At 34.6% G+C, this 19,221-nt stretch overlaps 1 protein-coding gene and 1 pseudogene across 1 annotated transcript; both read left to right on the top strand.

Moving 5' to 3' along the window:
* The first annotated feature begins 7,810 nt into the window (after positions 1-7,810).
* Positions 7,811-11,965, top strand: LOC121257615 (D-3-phosphoglycerate dehydrogenase 2, chloroplastic-like). Its single transcript, XM_041158721.1, has 5 exons — positions 7,811-8,569; positions 9,731-10,107; positions 10,421-10,531; positions 10,631-10,726; positions 10,891-11,965. Exons 1-5 carry the CDS (start codon positions 7,930-7,932, stop codon positions 11,560-11,562), a joined length of 1,896 nt encoding a protein of 631 aa, XP_041014655.1. The 5' UTR covers positions 7,811-7,929; the 3' UTR covers positions 11,563-11,965.
* A 714-nt stretch (positions 11,966-12,679) lies between these two features.
* Positions 12,680-18,816, top strand: LOC121257609 (annotated as a pseudogene).
* Positions 18,817-19,221: the final 405 nt, after the last annotated feature.

Genomic DNA, 19,221 nt, shown 5'->3' with positions numbered 1-19,221 from the left:
TAGTGTTGTGAATATCGTACCGTACTGGCCATTGGGTCGGTATTGGTATTATATATATTTTATATTGGCCTGTATTTCGTCCATTAATTTTTTTTTCATTTTTTCAAACTACAAGCTCATTTTTTTTACCCCCAATTCAGATTAGACTATTATATATATGTATTTATATATAATTTATTCATATATAGACTATTATTTTAGAATATAATTTATATATATTTATATATATAATTTATTCATATATCGACTATCTCGAAACGGTATACGAAACGGTACCAATACCGAAATATTTCGTTTCAGTGCCTTGACCGATACGCCATCCAGTACGGTATTCAAAACATTGCTTGGTTGTTGTCACCACGTTCACCACACATGCACGTCTCTCGTCCACTTCCCAAACCATGCACGTTCCTATTCCTACGGCCTAGGGATGCTACCTGCCCCTACAGGGCCTGGGGGTGGGGTTTTCACCGCCATCCCCCGCCCCCGGGATGCGTGGGCGGGTGCTGGGCGGATTTGGAATCCACCCCGCCTCTTTTCACTTAAAACAAAAAACTATATTTATTTGATTTAAAAATTATTTATAAGTGCAAAAATAATTAAAAATATATTTTTAGATTCAAATTATAAATTTAAATTTTTTAAATATGACTATAATTTAAAAACTATGTAATTTTTAAATTTGTTGGTGCATATTTTGTGTAAATTGTAGTGTATTAACTTTTAAATTATGTAGTTTTTAAATTTGCCAATGCATATTTTATGAACAAGTCTAACAAATTGTAATATATATTTATATATATACAATTTGTAAAATATAAATATATATTTATGTTTATATATATGTATATAATATATATCTATATATAAATGGGGGCGGAGGCAGGATTGGGCCCTCCTAGCCACCCGCCTCCGCTAGGGGCCTTAGACGCAGGGCGGGGTGCCCCGCCCCCCCATGGGCAAAGCGGGGTTGCCCGCCCCTCCATGCGGGGACGGAGTGGAAGCCCGCACCCGCTGCCCACCCCTACTACGGCCCCTACAATCAAGGCAGATATATATTCATGGCAACAATCACCATTATATATAGAACACGTACACGTTAGATCCAGTATTCATCTTCATCCTCTAGACTATGGTTGCCGCTAGGGGTGTTCAACCGGATCTGAATCCGGATATCCAGCCATAATCGAATCCGAATCTGGATGCTAAAATCCGGGCAGTTATCCGGGTGGATAATCGGATTCAATCCGGATATCCGGATTTAACCCGGATCTAGGTTATAAGTTATAACCGGATAAATCCTTTTTCTAAAAAAAAAAAAGACTTTAGAACTTTCCATTGGGGATGAACTCCGAGAAGAAAAAAAAAATATTACAACTACAGAATCTTGATCAAGGTTTGTTTACAAACTAGTTTTTCTTCCTTTTCATTTTTTTTTTCTCATAAAATTAGAGATAAACAATGTTACTTACTGCATAATGCATCACAAATTACAAAGGTGAAAAAAAAACTATACACAAGAATGAGGAGAAATCACAGTACAAAATGAATGACAAATTGACAATGAGTTGCCTAATGACTGCTGCTTTCCCAATCTCTACAATGGGTCACCGATCCCACATGGCCTCAAATAGGTCACCATCTCCCTGTCCAGTGAAGAATTATTTAGAGCAGCATCCAACATCGGGCTGCCAAAAACATTTGAAGAGCTCTTAAACGACCATTAAACATTCAAAATTAAACATGTTTGCTAGTGTTTTTAAACATAGCAATGGGTAATTCCCTGCAACCTTAATGGATCCCTTCAAATCCATTAATTGGGAAAGCTTGAGTTAATTTGAGATAAAGGGCAAGTTTGTCGATTCAAACACGCAATGGGAAAAATTCGACCTAATATAAGTCAATGACAAGAGAGATGGTCATTTAAGCCAAGGCACACAACTAGCCTCAAATCGATATATTAGAACAAACAAATCCATATGAGTCTCTCAACCATATCTCAATAATACAAACCTATAGATCCAGTCATTATCTTTGACTTTTTTCAATAAACAAACAGATTATTATATAAAACAGTGATTAAAACTTGCATTTTTTCATTTCATACACGAACCGAGTAGAAAAAATTCCACTGATAAGGTATCAAAATAAGCTTACATAGCAAAGAAAAAATAATATAAACCAAAAAAACAAAAAAAAAAAAAATTATACGAATATAACAAAAAGATGAGAAAAACCTGAGAAAAATCCTTAAATACAAAGAAAGATATCTTACGAGCTTAGAGAGAGAGAGAGAGAGAGAATATGAATGGTATCCTCCGCGTCTCTCACCTAGATGCGCAAAGGACTTCGAAAATTTTGTTTCCGTGTTTCAATGAGGTCGAGAAACTCGAGAGAGAACATAGCTTTGAGAGATTCGATGGAAATACTTAAGAGAAAAGGCTAGAAGGGATTAGGGGAAAGACTTGAGACTTGAGAGAGAAAACTAGAAGGATTGCGAAGAATCGAAGACGAGATGCATAAGTGCAAACCCAATCTACCCATATGCGTAAGTTCAAAGGCTTTGACAATTTGAGAGAGAGGGGATTCGAGAAGATGAGAAAGAATAAAGACGGGAAAGGTTTTTTTTTTTTTAAGGATAACCAGATTCGTATCCAGATCCGGATTCTTTCTACTTGCCCAGGTGTAATTTGGGCGGATAATCGCCCGAATACACCCAGATTTTCGGGTTTCAGACCAGACCGGAAAAAAAAATCAGTCTGTTGCACACCCTTGGTTGCCGCTGCACCACCTTAATGTAACCACTGCTCAGTCCACCCATGGAACCTCAACCACTCAAACTCTTTAAGACTGTTTGGATGTTGAGTTGAGTTGAGATGATAAAATATTATTAAAATATTATTTTTTAATATTATTATTATTTTAAAATTTAAAAAAATTAAATTATTTATTATATTTAATATTAAAATTTAAAATAATTATAATAATAAATTGAGATGAGTTGATAAACTAAACATACCTTTCACCATTCCAGTCGTGCACCTACCCACTGCAGCTCCGCGTAGCTGCCGCCAGCCACCGCCCAGTTCTTGTCGTCCCGTATCATTATCCTTGTTGACTCGAGTAAACAATCAGCTAATATATTTATGCAGAATGAATTGTGCACGAATATATAAACAATAAAAAGATATGCCACTAATGATATAATAATGAGGGTTGGAACTTGAATATTCTCTCCTTCAAACATACATGGATCCAATATCATGATTCCCTCGAAATGACATAATATAATCAATTTAAAAATTGAAATACGCACTCATAATGTCCTCCAAAATCGAAGGAATAAAGAATTCTTTCTTGTATAGCAAGCATTACCATGTTCTTGGATCCATCACCATCGGTTTTATTTTTTTGAATAGTGCAGCTGGCTTTATGCCTGAGCAAGGGTACAGAAGCAGACGCAGCAGTCATAGATATAATAAACTGTTACAAATACAACACTCGATGGAAGCTCTCAACATCTATTTCAAATCAATAATTACAACACAAAGAATAATAAAATAAAAAAAATCTGGATCTACCCATTTTCCACATATGGGAGTAGCTTTAAGCAATTTTGATATAATTAATAAATAAAATATAAAATTATCATTAGAAGTCACAATTATGTGTTACAATTTGTTGATCTGAATTGGTTGAAAGTAGAAAAAGTATCAAATCATGTTAACGGATTATTTTTATATCGTATAAAGATATGTATATTATAATTAATGAGTCAATCCGAACACAATTCGTTAAGCTTTTTATAGATTTAACTTTTTAAATTGAAATATATGAAATAAGTTAAAATAATTTTGATATTTTTATAAAAAATTAAAAATGTAGTGAGTTTCATCTATAATTAATTTGAAATGAATTAAATTTAATTTAACAACCAAACATATCGTTAAACGAAGATATTTTATGATTAATCCTGTGAAACTGTTTTTATCCGAAAGTGATGAATTTATTTTCATAATTAATTATTTATTTTTTAATAGGTAAAGGCTAAAGCACTTCAACCATCTTTACTGCTTTTATTTATATTTATTTATTTTACTGATTGGGTATTAGGTAGATCTTGTCTTTATACGGGTTGGTTTCTTGGACGCAGCTTCTCGGGACTTTTCTCTTTCTTGCTCTTTATTTCGTTGGAAAATGGGCCCAAGCCTATTGGGGGGTAGGTAGCTCTTGCTCTTCCTCGGCTTTCCGTCTAAATTCACTCCCCCAACATGTATTCTGGTTCTCAAAAATTTATTATAAAACACATTTCGAAAAGATGCCATTTTTATTTTTTCATCATTCACGACCCCATGTACGAGAGAGTAATACTATACAATCTTTTCAATTTTTATATATTATATTTTTAAATTTTTTTAAATTTTATTTTTATTTTTAAATAAATTCAATTCTTCTATTTATTATTTATTTATTAAATATTTGATAAAATAAAAATAATAATAAAAATTAGAAAAAATATGGTATGTGAAAATTGTGTGAATAACAAAAGATTGCGTAGATTTTTTACGTACCAAATAATGCAATTATTTTTCAACTGACAACGTTGCAGTTGATGTGGGCTCTCTCAACTTTATTGAGCAATTATTTTTCATTCAACAATAAAGTTGGAGCTTTCGCATGATATATGTTTTTACTATGAATCATATTTATCATCTCTGCACATTATATATATTTTAATTTTTTTAATTTTATTTTTTCTATAACAAATATATAGTTTATAGATAATAAATAAAGCAATTCAATTAATTTAATAAGAGTAAAATAAAATAAAAAATAATTAAAAATAGTATGAAAATATATAAAGTGAGTCTTTGGCTGAAGGGCGTGTGACATTGTGAATCATATGCACCATTGCTTCTTCTTTTTTTCCCGCATTATGACGACTGTAGGGAAAAAAATACTAATTATATTTAATAAAAATTTATAAAAAATTTATTTATCCATGTTTCACCTATTAATATGTTAAAAATTATAAATTATAAATTCTTAAAAAAGACTTATAAAATGAATGTTGTACATCTTTTATAAATAAAATTGTACTTGGAAATAAAATAGAGAGAAGTGTATTACTTTTCCATTTAAAAAAAAAAAATTGTTTTCCTTTGAATGTAATAAATTAATAATAGTTTTGTAGTCGAATATTCAAGGGCGCCGGCGGACCCACGAAAAGACGGTGCAAATGGTAGGAAAACGATAGGTGCAAGATGGGATCTGGATCCCGATTCCGTACGTGCACATGGCCAAGGCCAGCCATCGCAGTTCCACCGGAAAAATATATCAGAAAGAAAAGGAAAAACTCAACTATAACTCTAATAATTTATCATTATGCTATTAAAAGATCAACAAGTTTTTAATTCATTAACATTAAGATCTGATCATTATAATACATTTCAACATGCATTTTTTATTAATATGTTGTCATTAAATAAATAAAAAATAGTAATATTTGGATATAATTTTAGGAGTAGTGCTAGTGTGCTGCCAGCTTTAATCGGTAGGCGTGCCCACTAGTACAAATTTCATATTTTATTTTCATTTTTTATATATTTTTAGATATATTTTAATATTTTTTAAAAATAAAAAATATATCAATATATTAAAAGTCACTTCTTTAACAATTAGGTAAAAAATAATAATTTTTTTAAATACAGTCAAAATGAGATGGCAAACTTATAAGACATACTAACATTTTCTTAATTTTTAGAGTGTATAAATCTCACATATTTTATTTAAAAAAATATAATCTACTCATATATTTAAAACATTCCAAGAAAAAAAGAAAATATATTGGGATATATATTCGTATATAAGATTTGAACGAGAATAATGGTACGATCTACGAGAGCAATCAAAGGGCCCACAGACCCCAAATTCTAATGACGTCTCTTATTTTCCTTTGCTTTGCTATTACTTTATCTTAGCCTAAATCTACATTTCCTTGATTATTACTTGAAAACAGCCGTGCTAAAAATAATTATTGTGAAAGTAACACAAACGTAGGGGTGGGCTTGAACTCCAATAGGGTCGGAATGTCCACCTCCAACCCCCGATTGGGGTCGGAGGTCAAAACTCTCTCTGATTGAAGTCGAAGTCTGACTTCGATTAGAGTTTCGAGTCAGAGCTCGAGATTACAATCGGAGTAAAAAATGGGCTCGAGCGAATAGTTTGTGTGACGTATGCTCAAGCCACACTCGAGTGCCACTTGAGCGAATGTCACCTGGAACAAAAAACTTGATTTTTACAAAATATTCGGAGTTCAGAGCCCACATGAAAAGTGGAAGTTATTTTTGCCCAACCACTATAATTAATTAGAATAAAAAAAGTACAAGGATTTAGATCCCGATCTCAACCTATCTCATCTCAATATTGAAACACAATTCAAACACAAATACTTTAAAATTTAAAATTTGCAACTTTTCAACTTTTTTATTTAATTATTACCTAAGCATAACAAATTTCTAAAATTTACAAACAAAATACAAAAAATAATTCAATATTTTGAAATCATAAACAAAATTTATATTAAAATTATATATTTTAACGATATTTTGATTCAATAATATTTTAGTTCAAAATTTTCTCTCTCATTTCTCAAAATTCTATAAAATATATTTATTCAACTAATTTTACTATTATTTATAAATTATCTCATTACTATATATTTATTATCTCTTCTCATCTTGTGTTACTATTTATATATTTATTATCTCTTCTCATCTCGTGTGTCTAATCGAACGAGGCCTAATGTTTTATCTAGTTTGACAAAAGTTCCATTTGAATGAGTTATTTATTCAAAGATAAGAACTTTCATGGAAATTGGCTTTCTCCTTCCCGAGTAAGACAAAGACTTTTAAGATGTATAATCCATATCCGTCTTCCATTTTGTTGTTTTTTTAGTCCACGTGTCACATTGCAATTTGTTGCTTAAATGTTAACTTATTTTTAGTAAGATTTTTTTTAACAGAACTCAACTTGTTTCTTTTATAAATGAAGGAGGATATGAACATTTTACATTTATTTGTTTCTTATATAGATGGAGAAGGACACGAATGGAGTTAAAACAACCATACAAAAAGCCTTTTTGAATAAGGTCTATTTAAATAGTAAAAATATCTCATCTTATTTGATTTCATCATTATAATTTTTTTAAATTTTTACGCAAAATATAATAAATAATTTAACATTTTCAATTTCTAAAACAATAATAATATTAACAAATAATATTATAACAATATTTTATTTTATTTTCAAGTTTCATTTCAATTTATCTCATCTCACTATACAAACGAAACCTAAGTAGGTCCAAATATTATGTAGTATTGGTATATTACTTAGGCCCTTTATTATCACAAAGTATTATTTTGCTCGTTATTACTACCAAGAAATGTTATTATAAGGTATTTAAATTATATATCATTTGCGTAATATAATTTGATTTATATATTTTTTAAATTAAATTATAAGGTGTAAATGGTATGTGATGTTGAAGCTCTAGGATAAAATTATTTTATTACTCATATCCTTTATTACCATTTCATTGTTCATCTTTTGTAATTTTTGTTAGTTAACTATCATTTTACTTTATAATATTTTGTCTTTATTTTTTTTAATTAAAATAAGTAATAAAATAAAATAATATCTAAACAATTAAACGCAATTAAATTATAAATAAAATTAAAAAGTTAACAATGGAGCGTGCATCGCGTTGTCGTGTTACTAATTCCCCAAATTTGGCAGTCAAAGATCGTGGCTTCTATTTAAGACCCCAGGACGCATTTCAGGCTGAAGAACCCCAGCTTACATTGGACACACACGACACACGGATATCAGAACCAGAAAAACAAGGAACCTGAAGCAATCCAATCACCCATGGCTTCTTTTTCTTCTACCAAACTCGTCTTCTCTCCTCCCTTCACCTCCTCTCCTTGTTCGAAATCTTCTCCCAAATCATCCTCTCTTCTCTCGTTCCTCCTTCACACCGCCTCCACGCCCATCTCCTTAAAACTGTCTCATCCTCTGTCCCATTCTCGTTGCAGTTCCTTTGTTGTCAGCAACGTCCTCAAGACGCTAACATCAACCGAAACCTCGGTCCTCAATTACCCACAAGATCTCGACTCTGGAAGCTCAAATCCAAGACCAACAATCTTGGTCTCCGAGAAACTCGGAGAAGCGGGTCTTGAAGTTTTACGTAGTTTTGGCAACGTAGAATGCTTGTACGATCTCTCGCCCGATGATCTTTGCTCCAAGATCTCGTCATGCGACGCGCTGATTGTGAGGAGCGGTACCAAGGTGACCAGGCAGGTGTTCGAGGCGGCGAAAGGGCGGCTGAAGGTGGTGGGGCGTGCCGGTGTGGGCATTGACAACGTGGATCTGCAAGCCGCCACGGAGTTCGGTTGTCTTGTGGTTAATGCGCCGACAGCCAATACGGTGGCCGCAGCCGAGCATGGGATTGCTTTGCTCACTGCTATGGCTAGGAATGTAGCGCAGGCCGATGCATCTGTCAAGGCTGGTACGTCTTCATGTCTGATGTGTGTGCGCGCGTGTTTTTTCTTTTGTTTTTTAAATCCTAGAAATTACGAGGAAAAAGAGAAGAAAAAGAAAGTTCAGAATTTTCAACAATGTACTGCTTAAAGAAGGACAAGCTCTGTGTCGGTAATTTCTTTCTTCTTCGTACCTTCCGAGTAAGAAACGGAGCCATAAATCAATGAATTGCTCATTTCTGCATTAATTATCTTAGATCTGTTCATAAGAGTTAAAATCTAAGTTTATAATCAAGTTGATATGGGGTTTTTTTGGTTGTATATGTGAAATAATTGACCTGAAAAATGGATTAACAAAAGCCTCCATGTCCGTGTCCAGATATGAGATGGTTGATCTGGATTTTTCATGTGTTACAAGTCCCCGTGTTTGCAGAGTTTGGGTGACATGACATTCAAGTTGAACAGGCTGCGGGGTCGGATTTCCGCTTTTATAGCTTTCAACCATATAATATAATGTTGGGTTGCTGGTATTAGATACTTTAGGTGATGTGTTGCTTTCCAAGTATAAATGTGAATACCGTGTTTGGTACACCACATTAATAATTTCAGTCACATGCAGCACTCAGCAGCAGGGGTACTGAACTCAAGTACATGCCCATATGGCCATGTCAAACTCTTTTTATAGTTTTGCCCTCCCCAAACAAATTACATTTTTTTGGTTCTGCCCCTGAACACATCCTACGCACGGCAACAGCATATAATATAAATATAATATTAAAGCTGACAAAAAAAAAGGATTAATAGATGTTGTCAGTATTAATGGTGATCTGATCTACAAGCGTTTTTTCATTGTATAGACTGAAATTTGTCCATTATTTATTGAAAAATCAGAGTACGTACCTGTTAACGTGCAGTTATTACTTGCTAGTAGAGTAGTTGTGAGTCTTGCTTGATCATCTGGTTAAAAAAAAACAATGAGAATAAGAAAGAGCAGAATAGGAAAAGGTGCTTCGTAATCTTAATCGAAGGAATTATGAAGAAAATGGTTATTGAGAAAACAACTCAGTTATCGAATGAAATTGCAAGATAAAATCTTAGGATGCATTGCCAACTTCCTTAATGGATGTTGCATTGTTATTGCCACAAGAGAAATTAGGTGGAGAAGGCTAAGCTTCAAGTTGATTTTTCAGGAAAATGGCAACGTGGCAAGTATGTTGGTGTCTCTGTGGTTGGAAAGACTTTAGCAGTTATGGGTTTTGGGAAAGTTGGTTCTGAAGTTGCGAGGCGTGCCAAAGGCTTGGGAATGCATGTTATTGCGCATGATCCATATGCCCCAGCCGATAGAGCCCGTGCTTTAGGTGTGGAGTTGGTATCTTTTGATCAAGCCATCTCCACAGCGGATTTCATCTCTCTCCACATGCCACTCACTCCTACCACTTCAAAGGTATTCAATGATGAAACATTTGCAAAGGTGAAGAAAGGAGTGCGAATCATCAATGTTGCTAGGGGCGGAGTTATTGATGAAGATGCATTAGTTAGGGCCCTCGATGGTGGCGTTGTTGCTCAGGTATGCTTCTTCAATTCATGTGGAAGACACCTAAATGACATGCTAAATTCATAAAAGCATAATAATCCGTGACTGTGACATAAGCTTAATCCAAGTAGTGTCTTCTTGTCTCAAGGCTTCTTGTATCCATCCGCTGCTAAATTTTCCCAGTTCTAAATTTTCCCTGATGAATTTCAAACGCTTGATTGGGGCTGATCATTTGATGGGATGATCTTCTTGCCTCGGTTTTGTTCTCGATGATAGTTGTACGGATGGATATCCCGAAAATGGTCACCTTTACTAATTTAATGAGTTCTATAATTGCGTGGAACAGGCTGCACTTGATGTTTTCACAGAGGAGCCTCCACCCAAAGAAAGCAAGTTAGTGCAGCATGAGAATGTCACTGTCACACCTCACCTTGGAGCTAGCACGAAAGAAGCACAGGCATGTTTTTGTCTCCTAGCACCTTTCATGATCCATATACTCTCTGCTTTCTTAGATAATATTTTCTAACCCAATAAACCATCCGTACCATCCATTTAGGAAGGCGTGGCTATTGAAATAGCAGAGGCTGTAGTAGGAGCGTTGAAAGGGGAGCTTTCTGCAACTGCTGTCAATGCTCCCATGGTCCCCGCTGAGGTAAAAAATTGTCCATACATAGCCAGATAATCAATAGTTTTTGAGTGCCAGTTGGGGGTTCGGGACCAGAAGAACTCTCTTGCTATTATGCTATATATATGTGTGTGCGCGCGTAGTAATTCTGCAAGGGAAGGTAGCTTACACATTGCTGCTTGTGTTCTCAGGTTCTGTCAGAGTTGTCACCTTATGTTGTGCTAGCTGAGAAGCTGGGAAGGCTAGCTGTACAGTTGGTGGCTGGAGGGAGCGGCATAAAAAATATAAGGGTGGTCTATAGATCTGCCCGTGACCCGGATGACCTGGACACAAGACTCCTCCGGGCTATGATCACAAAAGGCATAATCGAGCCGATATCATCCTCATTTGTTAACCTGGTCAATGCGGATTTTACTGCCAAACAAAGAGGTATTCGCATAAGTGAGGAAAGGATAAGCATTGACTCATCTCCAGAGTTCCCTGTCGACTCGATTCAGGTGCAAATATCCAATGTGGATTCTAAATTTGCAAGTGCTGTTTCAGATAGTGGAGATATAAGCATTGAGGGGAAAGTGAAATATGGAAAACCCCACCTGACATGTGTGGGATCCTTTGCCGTGGATGTGAGCCTGGAGGGAAACCTGATTTTATGCAGGCAGGTGGATCAACCCGGCATGATTGGCCGCGTTGGAAACATACTAGGTGAGCACAATGTGAATGTGAGCTTTATGAGCGTGGGAAGGACTCACCGCAGGAAAAAGGCAATTATGGCTATTGGTGTGGATGAAGAACCAAATAAGGAGACCCTTCAAAAAATAGGAGGGGTGCCTGCAATCGAAGAGTTCGTGTTCCTCGAACTGTAGATGAAAGTCATCGAAGATCCTTTAGCTAGAGATGAAATGCTCGCTCGTGTTAGAATGCCAAGTACTTCATGTATTCTTTAAGAATGCCCACATTGGCTTTACGGTGGCTGAGATGAGAATTAATAAAAGCTGGCCGCTTCACAAAATACAGCAGTCTGCTTAGTCCTAGATTGTATAAAATCCTGTCACCATGCAAGACATTATTATATATACTAGAGGGCATGGGCGTTGGTAGTTTTATTTGTTTTCCTAGTCTGGTGGTTATATTTTCTTCGTCTTCTCGAGTGATTTTTGTTGCTGTTTTTTATTCCATGTACTTGCGGGTGGTGGTAGTAGTGGTTTACCGGTGTATAATTCTGGCTGATTCAGCTGTTCAATCATCAATGAGCTTCTTGTAGTGAAAGTAATGTTTCCCACTTTTCTATTCAATGAGCTTCCTTGTAGCCACCGAAGAGGTAAAAGGTGTTTTTTTTTAAGTTTTTAAACATTTTTTATAAATTCATTAAATATTTTTAAAAAAATAAAAATCAGAAATTAATTTCAAAATCCTTACTTAACAATTAAGTAAAAAAAAAAAAAAAAGTAATCGGTGACCATCATCGGTGAACCTTCTGTGGGAAAAGCATTTCCCTTATAATTATTGGATCATCGGACAATATCACCTAATTATAGTAAATACAAATAGGATATAAATATAGCGTATAGAATTGTTTAAAAATTAAAAACAGATTAACAGGATAAAGACATAAAATAGTTTTTTACAATATTTATTATTTTTATTTTTAAATATTTATTTTTTGACTTGAGAGTTAAGAATACCTATTATTTTTATTTTTAAATATTGATCGACGTGTTTCCGTGCAATTAGTGTGTCGTTTGCTGGTATACAGTGTCAGTCATCGAATGCCATGGGCTAATTATTTGAAGAGAAATAATTTGTATAAATTTTAAATAGATAAATTTTATATAAATTTTTATAAAAATATAAATTTTATTTTAAAAAAATATAAAAAAATTATTATTTATTAATAAAATTTATTATTTTATAAAAAATTTATATCAACTTATCTATTTAAAATTTATATATAACATTAATCTTCTTTAAAACCAAAAAAATCAACTTGGCCCCATTTGCCTTCCCTCTCCGTAGTCTTGGATAGGTTGCTCGATCTGTTTCAATCTCTCAAGCTAAACCCTGTTATTTTCTCAAGAAGATTTACGACAAAGCCCGGGAAATCTTCCCAGAAACTTCCTTTATCTTTTGTCCTTACTGGGTATGGTAAAGAATAAGAAAGTTTGTATCTTTGTGATTGGTTTTAGATAGTAAGTACGTCAATGGCGGGAATAGCTATAGTCTTGGATTTGTTGCGGAAAAACCCAAGTTTATACACGGGCCAAAGCCTCCACTCTAATGGGTTGTTCTCGGCTACCGTCGCGGCATCTGCTGCCGCCGCCGCCGTCTCCGCCGGAACTCCTTTTGCCTCTAGGGCGTTGTTCGGGTACTCTCTCTCTCCCAACTTCCATCCCTCTCTCTCCCCGCATAAAAATGTTCGTGTCTGTGTGGAGTGGATGGAGTATATAAATGGCTAACACAATTCGGATTGGTTATATTTGGATTCAGTATGGGGTATTAACTTGTCTGAGGTAAGTGGGTATGACCGTATGGCCAATTTGTCGGCAGGTTATATATATTTTTTAAAGATGGAAGTTCTCAGATTGGCATTGTTTGTTTTCCTTGATTATGTATAACTCGATTTCATAGGCGTTGTTCAAATTTGGTATCGTAAAAGTGGGTATAGTCAATGAGTCTTGAGGCTTTTTTTTTTTTTTTTGTGCATTTCGTCATTGCTGCAAAATTTGACTAAAGCTATAATCTTGGCCTTGGCTCTTTTATTTGGTGGCTGTGACTTGAGTTGTCGTTGTAAATTTGGAGGTGCCTCACTTATGCATTATTGAGCTGGTTGCATTGTTTTATGAATCAGCAATACATTTGCATCGATAGTCTCTAAACGGGGTGGCTTTAAATTCTCTTTGAAATTCTTGAAATTTAACTATAGTAGGCTTTTGAGTGTATTCGGATGCTGTGGACAAAAAGAAATGAAAAGAATAGGAACAAGGAGCTCCATATTTAGGATTTTCAAATTTAGTACCTAAGTATAGCTCCATTGAGCTAAGCTTTGTACGCCATCTTGGCCTGGTCAAACTGAGGAATTCACCTTTTGGAAAACAAAATAATAACCGCTTGGATGATTAGCAGTTACAGCGGAAAGTGTCTCTCCCGTTGTCTATGCTAGTGTCTTTTGCAGATTTTTCTTATTGTTCCAATTTTCTTTTGCAACAAGCTACTTGGTTTTGTTACCATACGTTTAGGACCACTTTTGAAAAGAGGTATTTTAGCTAAGCTCGGACCATATATTGACTTATAGTAGCTGCACTGCTGTATTCAGGATATCGTTTGCTCATTGTGATGCTGGTGCAGCATTGTCTGAAGATTACATTTCCAGTATACGAAGCGCAACTACAAATATCTTTCAGCACGATTCTTTGAAATACAGAACAAAAGAATATAAAATTGAGTTAAAACCTTTATTCTCAGCTTTTGAATTAAGGGCATTTGCTATGACTTCTGTGAGGTCGTTTTTGATGTTCTATTTGCCTCTTTTGGAGCCTCATTCAAACATTGAGGAGGATGATGACGAGTTTCTTCAGGACACTCAAGAAGAGCGCCATTTAGATTTGGTTGTTCCTTTAAAAAAATCAGTGAAGCAAATTGTCCGTGAGGTGAGTTGTACCTATATTCCTGTCTATCTGTCTTGTGAACCATAAGGATTCAGCTCTTGTGCATTCAAGGATTCTCCTTAGTAGTTTTTAAAAGCATGATTGATTCTCATGGGTGGTAAATTATAACGATGTGAAACTCTAAAAAATACTTGATTGTTCATGTAATGCCCTAATGGAAGGCCCAAACCACATGGCCTATACTCTAAAATGACTAGTTAATGATATAATTGGAGCGCCATTGGAACCTTATAAAGAGCAAGAAATTCTCATTCCCAAGCAATGTGAGATCTTATACACCACCTACCCTTATCCATATCTTATGGGGTATCACAATCTACCCCTCTTAAATTACCGACGTCCTCGTTGGGCCTATCCATTGTAAGTGGCACGACTCAAGTCCCACATTTCTGGTTAGGATAGTCTCTGATATCATTTGTAACGCCCCAATGGAAGGTCCAAACCATATGGCCTATACTCCAAAAGGACTAGTCAATGATACAATTGGAGCCCTATTGGAACCTTATAAAGAGCAATTGATTCTTCTTCCCAAGCAATGTGAGATCCCATACATCACCTACCCTTATCCATATCTTATGTGGGCCTTTCATTGAGGCGTTACAAATTGTATCAGAGACTATCCCAACCAGAAATGTGAGATTTTAGCTGTGTCACCTACAATGGATAGGCCCGACGAGGATGTTGAGAATTTAAGGGGGTAGATTGTGATACCCCATAAGATATGGATAAGGGTTGGTCGTGTATGGGATCCCACATTACTTGGGAAGGAAAATTTCTTGTTCTTTATAAGTTTCAATAGGGCTCCAATTGTATCATTGACTAGTCTTTTTAGAGTATAGGTCATGTGGTTTGGGCCTTCTATTGGCGTTACAGTTCATTTTTATATATTTACTTAGCAAAGATTTCTTGGCTCTCTGGAATATAACGTGTTACCCTCTCAATGAGAAACTAATGCAAGAATCTATTTTTAATGAGTAAAACCAGAAAATTAATAATTCATCAAATCTATTTCTGTACCCAATCACCATGTCTTGGGATCCATCTCTGTGGGCATGTTCCTTTCTGCTATCATTGCCTACTTGCATATTTTTTTTCATCTGTGTTTGACATCCTGTCCTTGTGATATTTCTTACCGCTATGTTGATTATTTGTTTTTCCACTAGATAGGATAAAGTGAAGTCCATATTTTGATGCTCACTGGAATCCTTCGATAAGTTACCATCTTTGGCTCTGTGCTCCTTAGTCCAACTGACATCATCATGTAGGATAGGGCTTAATGTTAACCAAAACAAAAATGCCTTGAACTCTATGAATGAATTTTGTGAACTTGTCCAAGCTCCTATTGTTATGCTTTCCCTTATATTATCGACTTTAAGATTCGTCTGATTTGAATTAAGTCTGGTTTGGCTAGACTTGCCTCTTTGTGTTTACCTTTCCTAATTTTTTGTGGCAAATTATTGATCTAAATCTAACCATCCTTCCTTGATATTCAAAAGTTCTCCACGATGCATGTTATATGATAACTGGCTCCTGCCTTCTCACAACATCTTGTCCAAAAAATATTTGTTTCAATGAACACGTTTACTGGCCTTTGACAAGTCCTGATATTGTTGTCTTTGAAATCTGTTGTTTCTAACCTAGTGTTTAACTTAAACTGGAGCAAAAGAAGTCATTTTGGTTGCTTTAACAGTGATTTAAAAAAAAAAACTTCCATCCAATTTTGCTGGTTCTCAATCTTGGAACTCATATTTGTGTGCTGCAAAGCTTTGCATCTTTCTCTATTGTTTTGCAGCAGATGTTTCTAGAAAGATAGGAAACTCAGTTGTACCTTTTAGAGACTACTTATTTCAGTGATCTACTGCATACCATTACAGACTACTGTTGTAACCACTAGACGAGTGCTAGAACGAATTGCTGTCCATTATGTTTCACAGAGGATGGCGTGGAAACTTTTGAAAGGTATTGAAAAGTTTTTTTTTCTTTGGAAAAAAAAGGTGTCAAATGTGCATTTTTCGTGATTCATCATATTATAAAGAAGAATCAATGGACATTTTACATGCAATAGAGGAGATGAGCTTAGTTATTGCTGGAAGATATATTGATTATTATAAAAAAAAAAAGTCTAATCAGCTTTCTGATTAGATTTTCTAATAAACTGATGCATATGATCAATATGTACAGACGCTCCCAAATCTGCTGTGCGCAAGGCTGAAAGAGGGATGCCTAGATTGGTTTACTTCTATAGTGTTAGCAGAACAACTATCAGAGGTTAAGCCTTTTATATTTGCTTTCTTCCCATTAATTGAGTACTAGCATTGGTTTCTCTATATGTATCTTCAAAATCACATCTTTTGAAGATTTATTTTGCATATCAAGAAAAACCCTCATAATGGATTATGTATCTTTGAACTAAATAATAATAAATTATTATTATTTTTAATTTTTTTTCCTTAAAATTATTATTATTTTTATATATTTTACAATTAGCACCATGTTTATTATTATTATTTTTAATTTTTTTCCTTAAAATTATTATTATTTTTATATATTTATTTTTATATATTTTACAATTAGCACCATGTGCTCAAAAATAAAAATTCCATATATCTTAATATTACCAATTTCATACATCAAAATGACCAATTTTATTAATAAATATTAATATGTACTAAAAAACACTTTGTATCATCAACTTAATACAAATCTCATATATCAAAATCATCTTAATACAAATTTCACAAGGTTTATTTTAATGGGTAGGAGAGAGAAAAAAAATTAAAAATAAGAGCTAAGTAGCACCGCTCAGTGTTACCGATAGTTGCTTTTGCAACTTTTTTTTTTCATTTTTCTATTCGCATTTTTTTAATGTATTTAAATATTTTTAAAAAATAAAAAAATACACCAATACACTTAAAATACTTCCTTCATCATTAAGTAAAAAAAAAAAAAAAAAAACAATTTCACTGAGCAGTCAAATGGAGCGGTAACTTTGGGGCAGCATAGTAGTTTTTTTCTAAAAATAATGTTTGGAGAGTGAATAGTGCTTCTTCAAACTTGAAGAAGCACTAATCATAACTATGTAAAAATTTAGAGATGTATAAGTCAATGTAGATGAATTTAAAGATATATTATGCAAATATGAAGATGAAGATAAAGATGAATAAGCCATTGCTAGTGCTCTAATTTATTTCTGAGCTTCAACCGCATTGAAGTGTGCCCCATTTTGATATGCAGGACACTTTCTAGGGTTGCTGCATCATGGCTTGTTCAAGTTGGTATTGAATTCTACAGATACATCTCTTCTCTGATTAAAGAAGAGAGTGATGAACTTGATAAAGCCGAAAAGATTAAATTTCTAGGGAAAAAGGTTGCTGGTGCTACTGTGAGGTGTAGTGCATCACTGGTTTTTGCTTCCATCGGGGCAGGGATTGGTGCCACCCTCATTCGTCCTTCGGCTGGCCAGTGGATTGGTAAGCTCACGCCTGCTGGCAAGAAAGATTTCTAGGATTATATTTGAATCTCTCTAGTTGGCAACAATTTATGGTATATCCCATGTCATATATTTTCCACCAATAAACTATGCACTTTTGTGCAGGCTGTGCTGTTGGGGATTTGGCTGGGCCCATTATTGTATCAGTTTGCCTCGAGAAAGTTCTGCATGTGGACCTTTAAGCACTGAGTGAAATTATTACGACATATTATTTGCATCTGCTTAAAATTGTTGGTGCACTTTATATAATGTTGAGGTACTTGATAAATCATTGAATAATGCTACTTACTAAAAGCAGGTGTTGAAGCAGAAGCCAATTATGGCGGTCAGTTGAAATTTTACCTATCTATGGCCACTGTGATCTCCTTCGTTTTTTCTTTTTTTTTTTGATGAATTTTCCAAATAATACATTTCTGCTGCTGATGAGTTATGAGTTATAATTGTTGGATGGTTGAACAATGTCTGCTCTCTCCTTCTCTGTCGCTCTGCGCGAGCGGGCATGATGTAATGTAAAACTATGGTTGGCGTTCAATTACGTGGTTGTGATTTATGCAAACTTCTACTCTAAACAGAAATCCATTTTGGTTCATAGTGCGATGTACATGTTTGTGTATGAAGCAGATAGGTGGCTTGAAATTTCCAATTGGAACAGCTTTTCAGAATTTCCCAGTACTGGACACTCTGCTCATTGCCATGAAAGCCCAGCAAATGTTGCAAATACAGGTGGGCACTTGATGAGATAATTGGAGGCTTGGAAACTTTTTCGCCAGTGTGTACCCGACCTCTGAAATCGTATGCAGTAGCTTCACTTCGCCTGTAGCTGCATGATCTGCCATGTAATGTTAACCCAACCAATTTTGTGTTCTTTTTATTACTGATTTTAATGCAACAAATTGGGCATTGCAATTATACTTTTATACACAAATATGACTCGTTATAATTACAAAACATGCGAATATTTCATACTTTTATACTATTTTTTATACTGGTTAATGGGATTGGTAACTCCAAGTGGTTGGCCCAAGTGGTGAAGGTTTTGGTTTTGTGATATCACTCCTTTCAAGATCTAAGGTTAACTGCAAGCAATCCTTTTGGGCCACAAGTCATGGTGAAAAGTCAGCGATTTAACTAGTTTCGTGTAGGAAAATTTTAAAGGATACGGTGCACGTGACTGAGATTTACTCTGCAAGAGTGGGTCTGAAGGTCCCATTGAAGAGGTTTTTCGATATTTAAAAAAAAAAAATTAATGGGATTGGTCTTTACATTTTTTTTAATTTCCCTTTGAAAAATAAAAAATAAATAAGAACTGATTGAATGAGACCAATTTTTTTTTTGATACATTTGGAGAGGCGGTTTCGAACTCAAGAATC

The sequence above is a fragment of the Juglans microcarpa x Juglans regia genome, chromosome 1D (assembly GCF_004785595.1).
Source record: "Juglans microcarpa x Juglans regia isolate MS1-56 chromosome 1D, Jm3101_v1.0, whole genome shotgun sequence".
Classification (NCBI taxonomy): domain Eukaryota; kingdom Viridiplantae; phylum Streptophyta; class Magnoliopsida; order Fagales; family Juglandaceae; genus Juglans; species Juglans microcarpa x Juglans regia.
The sequence above is the reverse complement of the archived record's forward strand: the minus strand, read 5'-3'. Positions and strand labels throughout refer to the sequence as shown.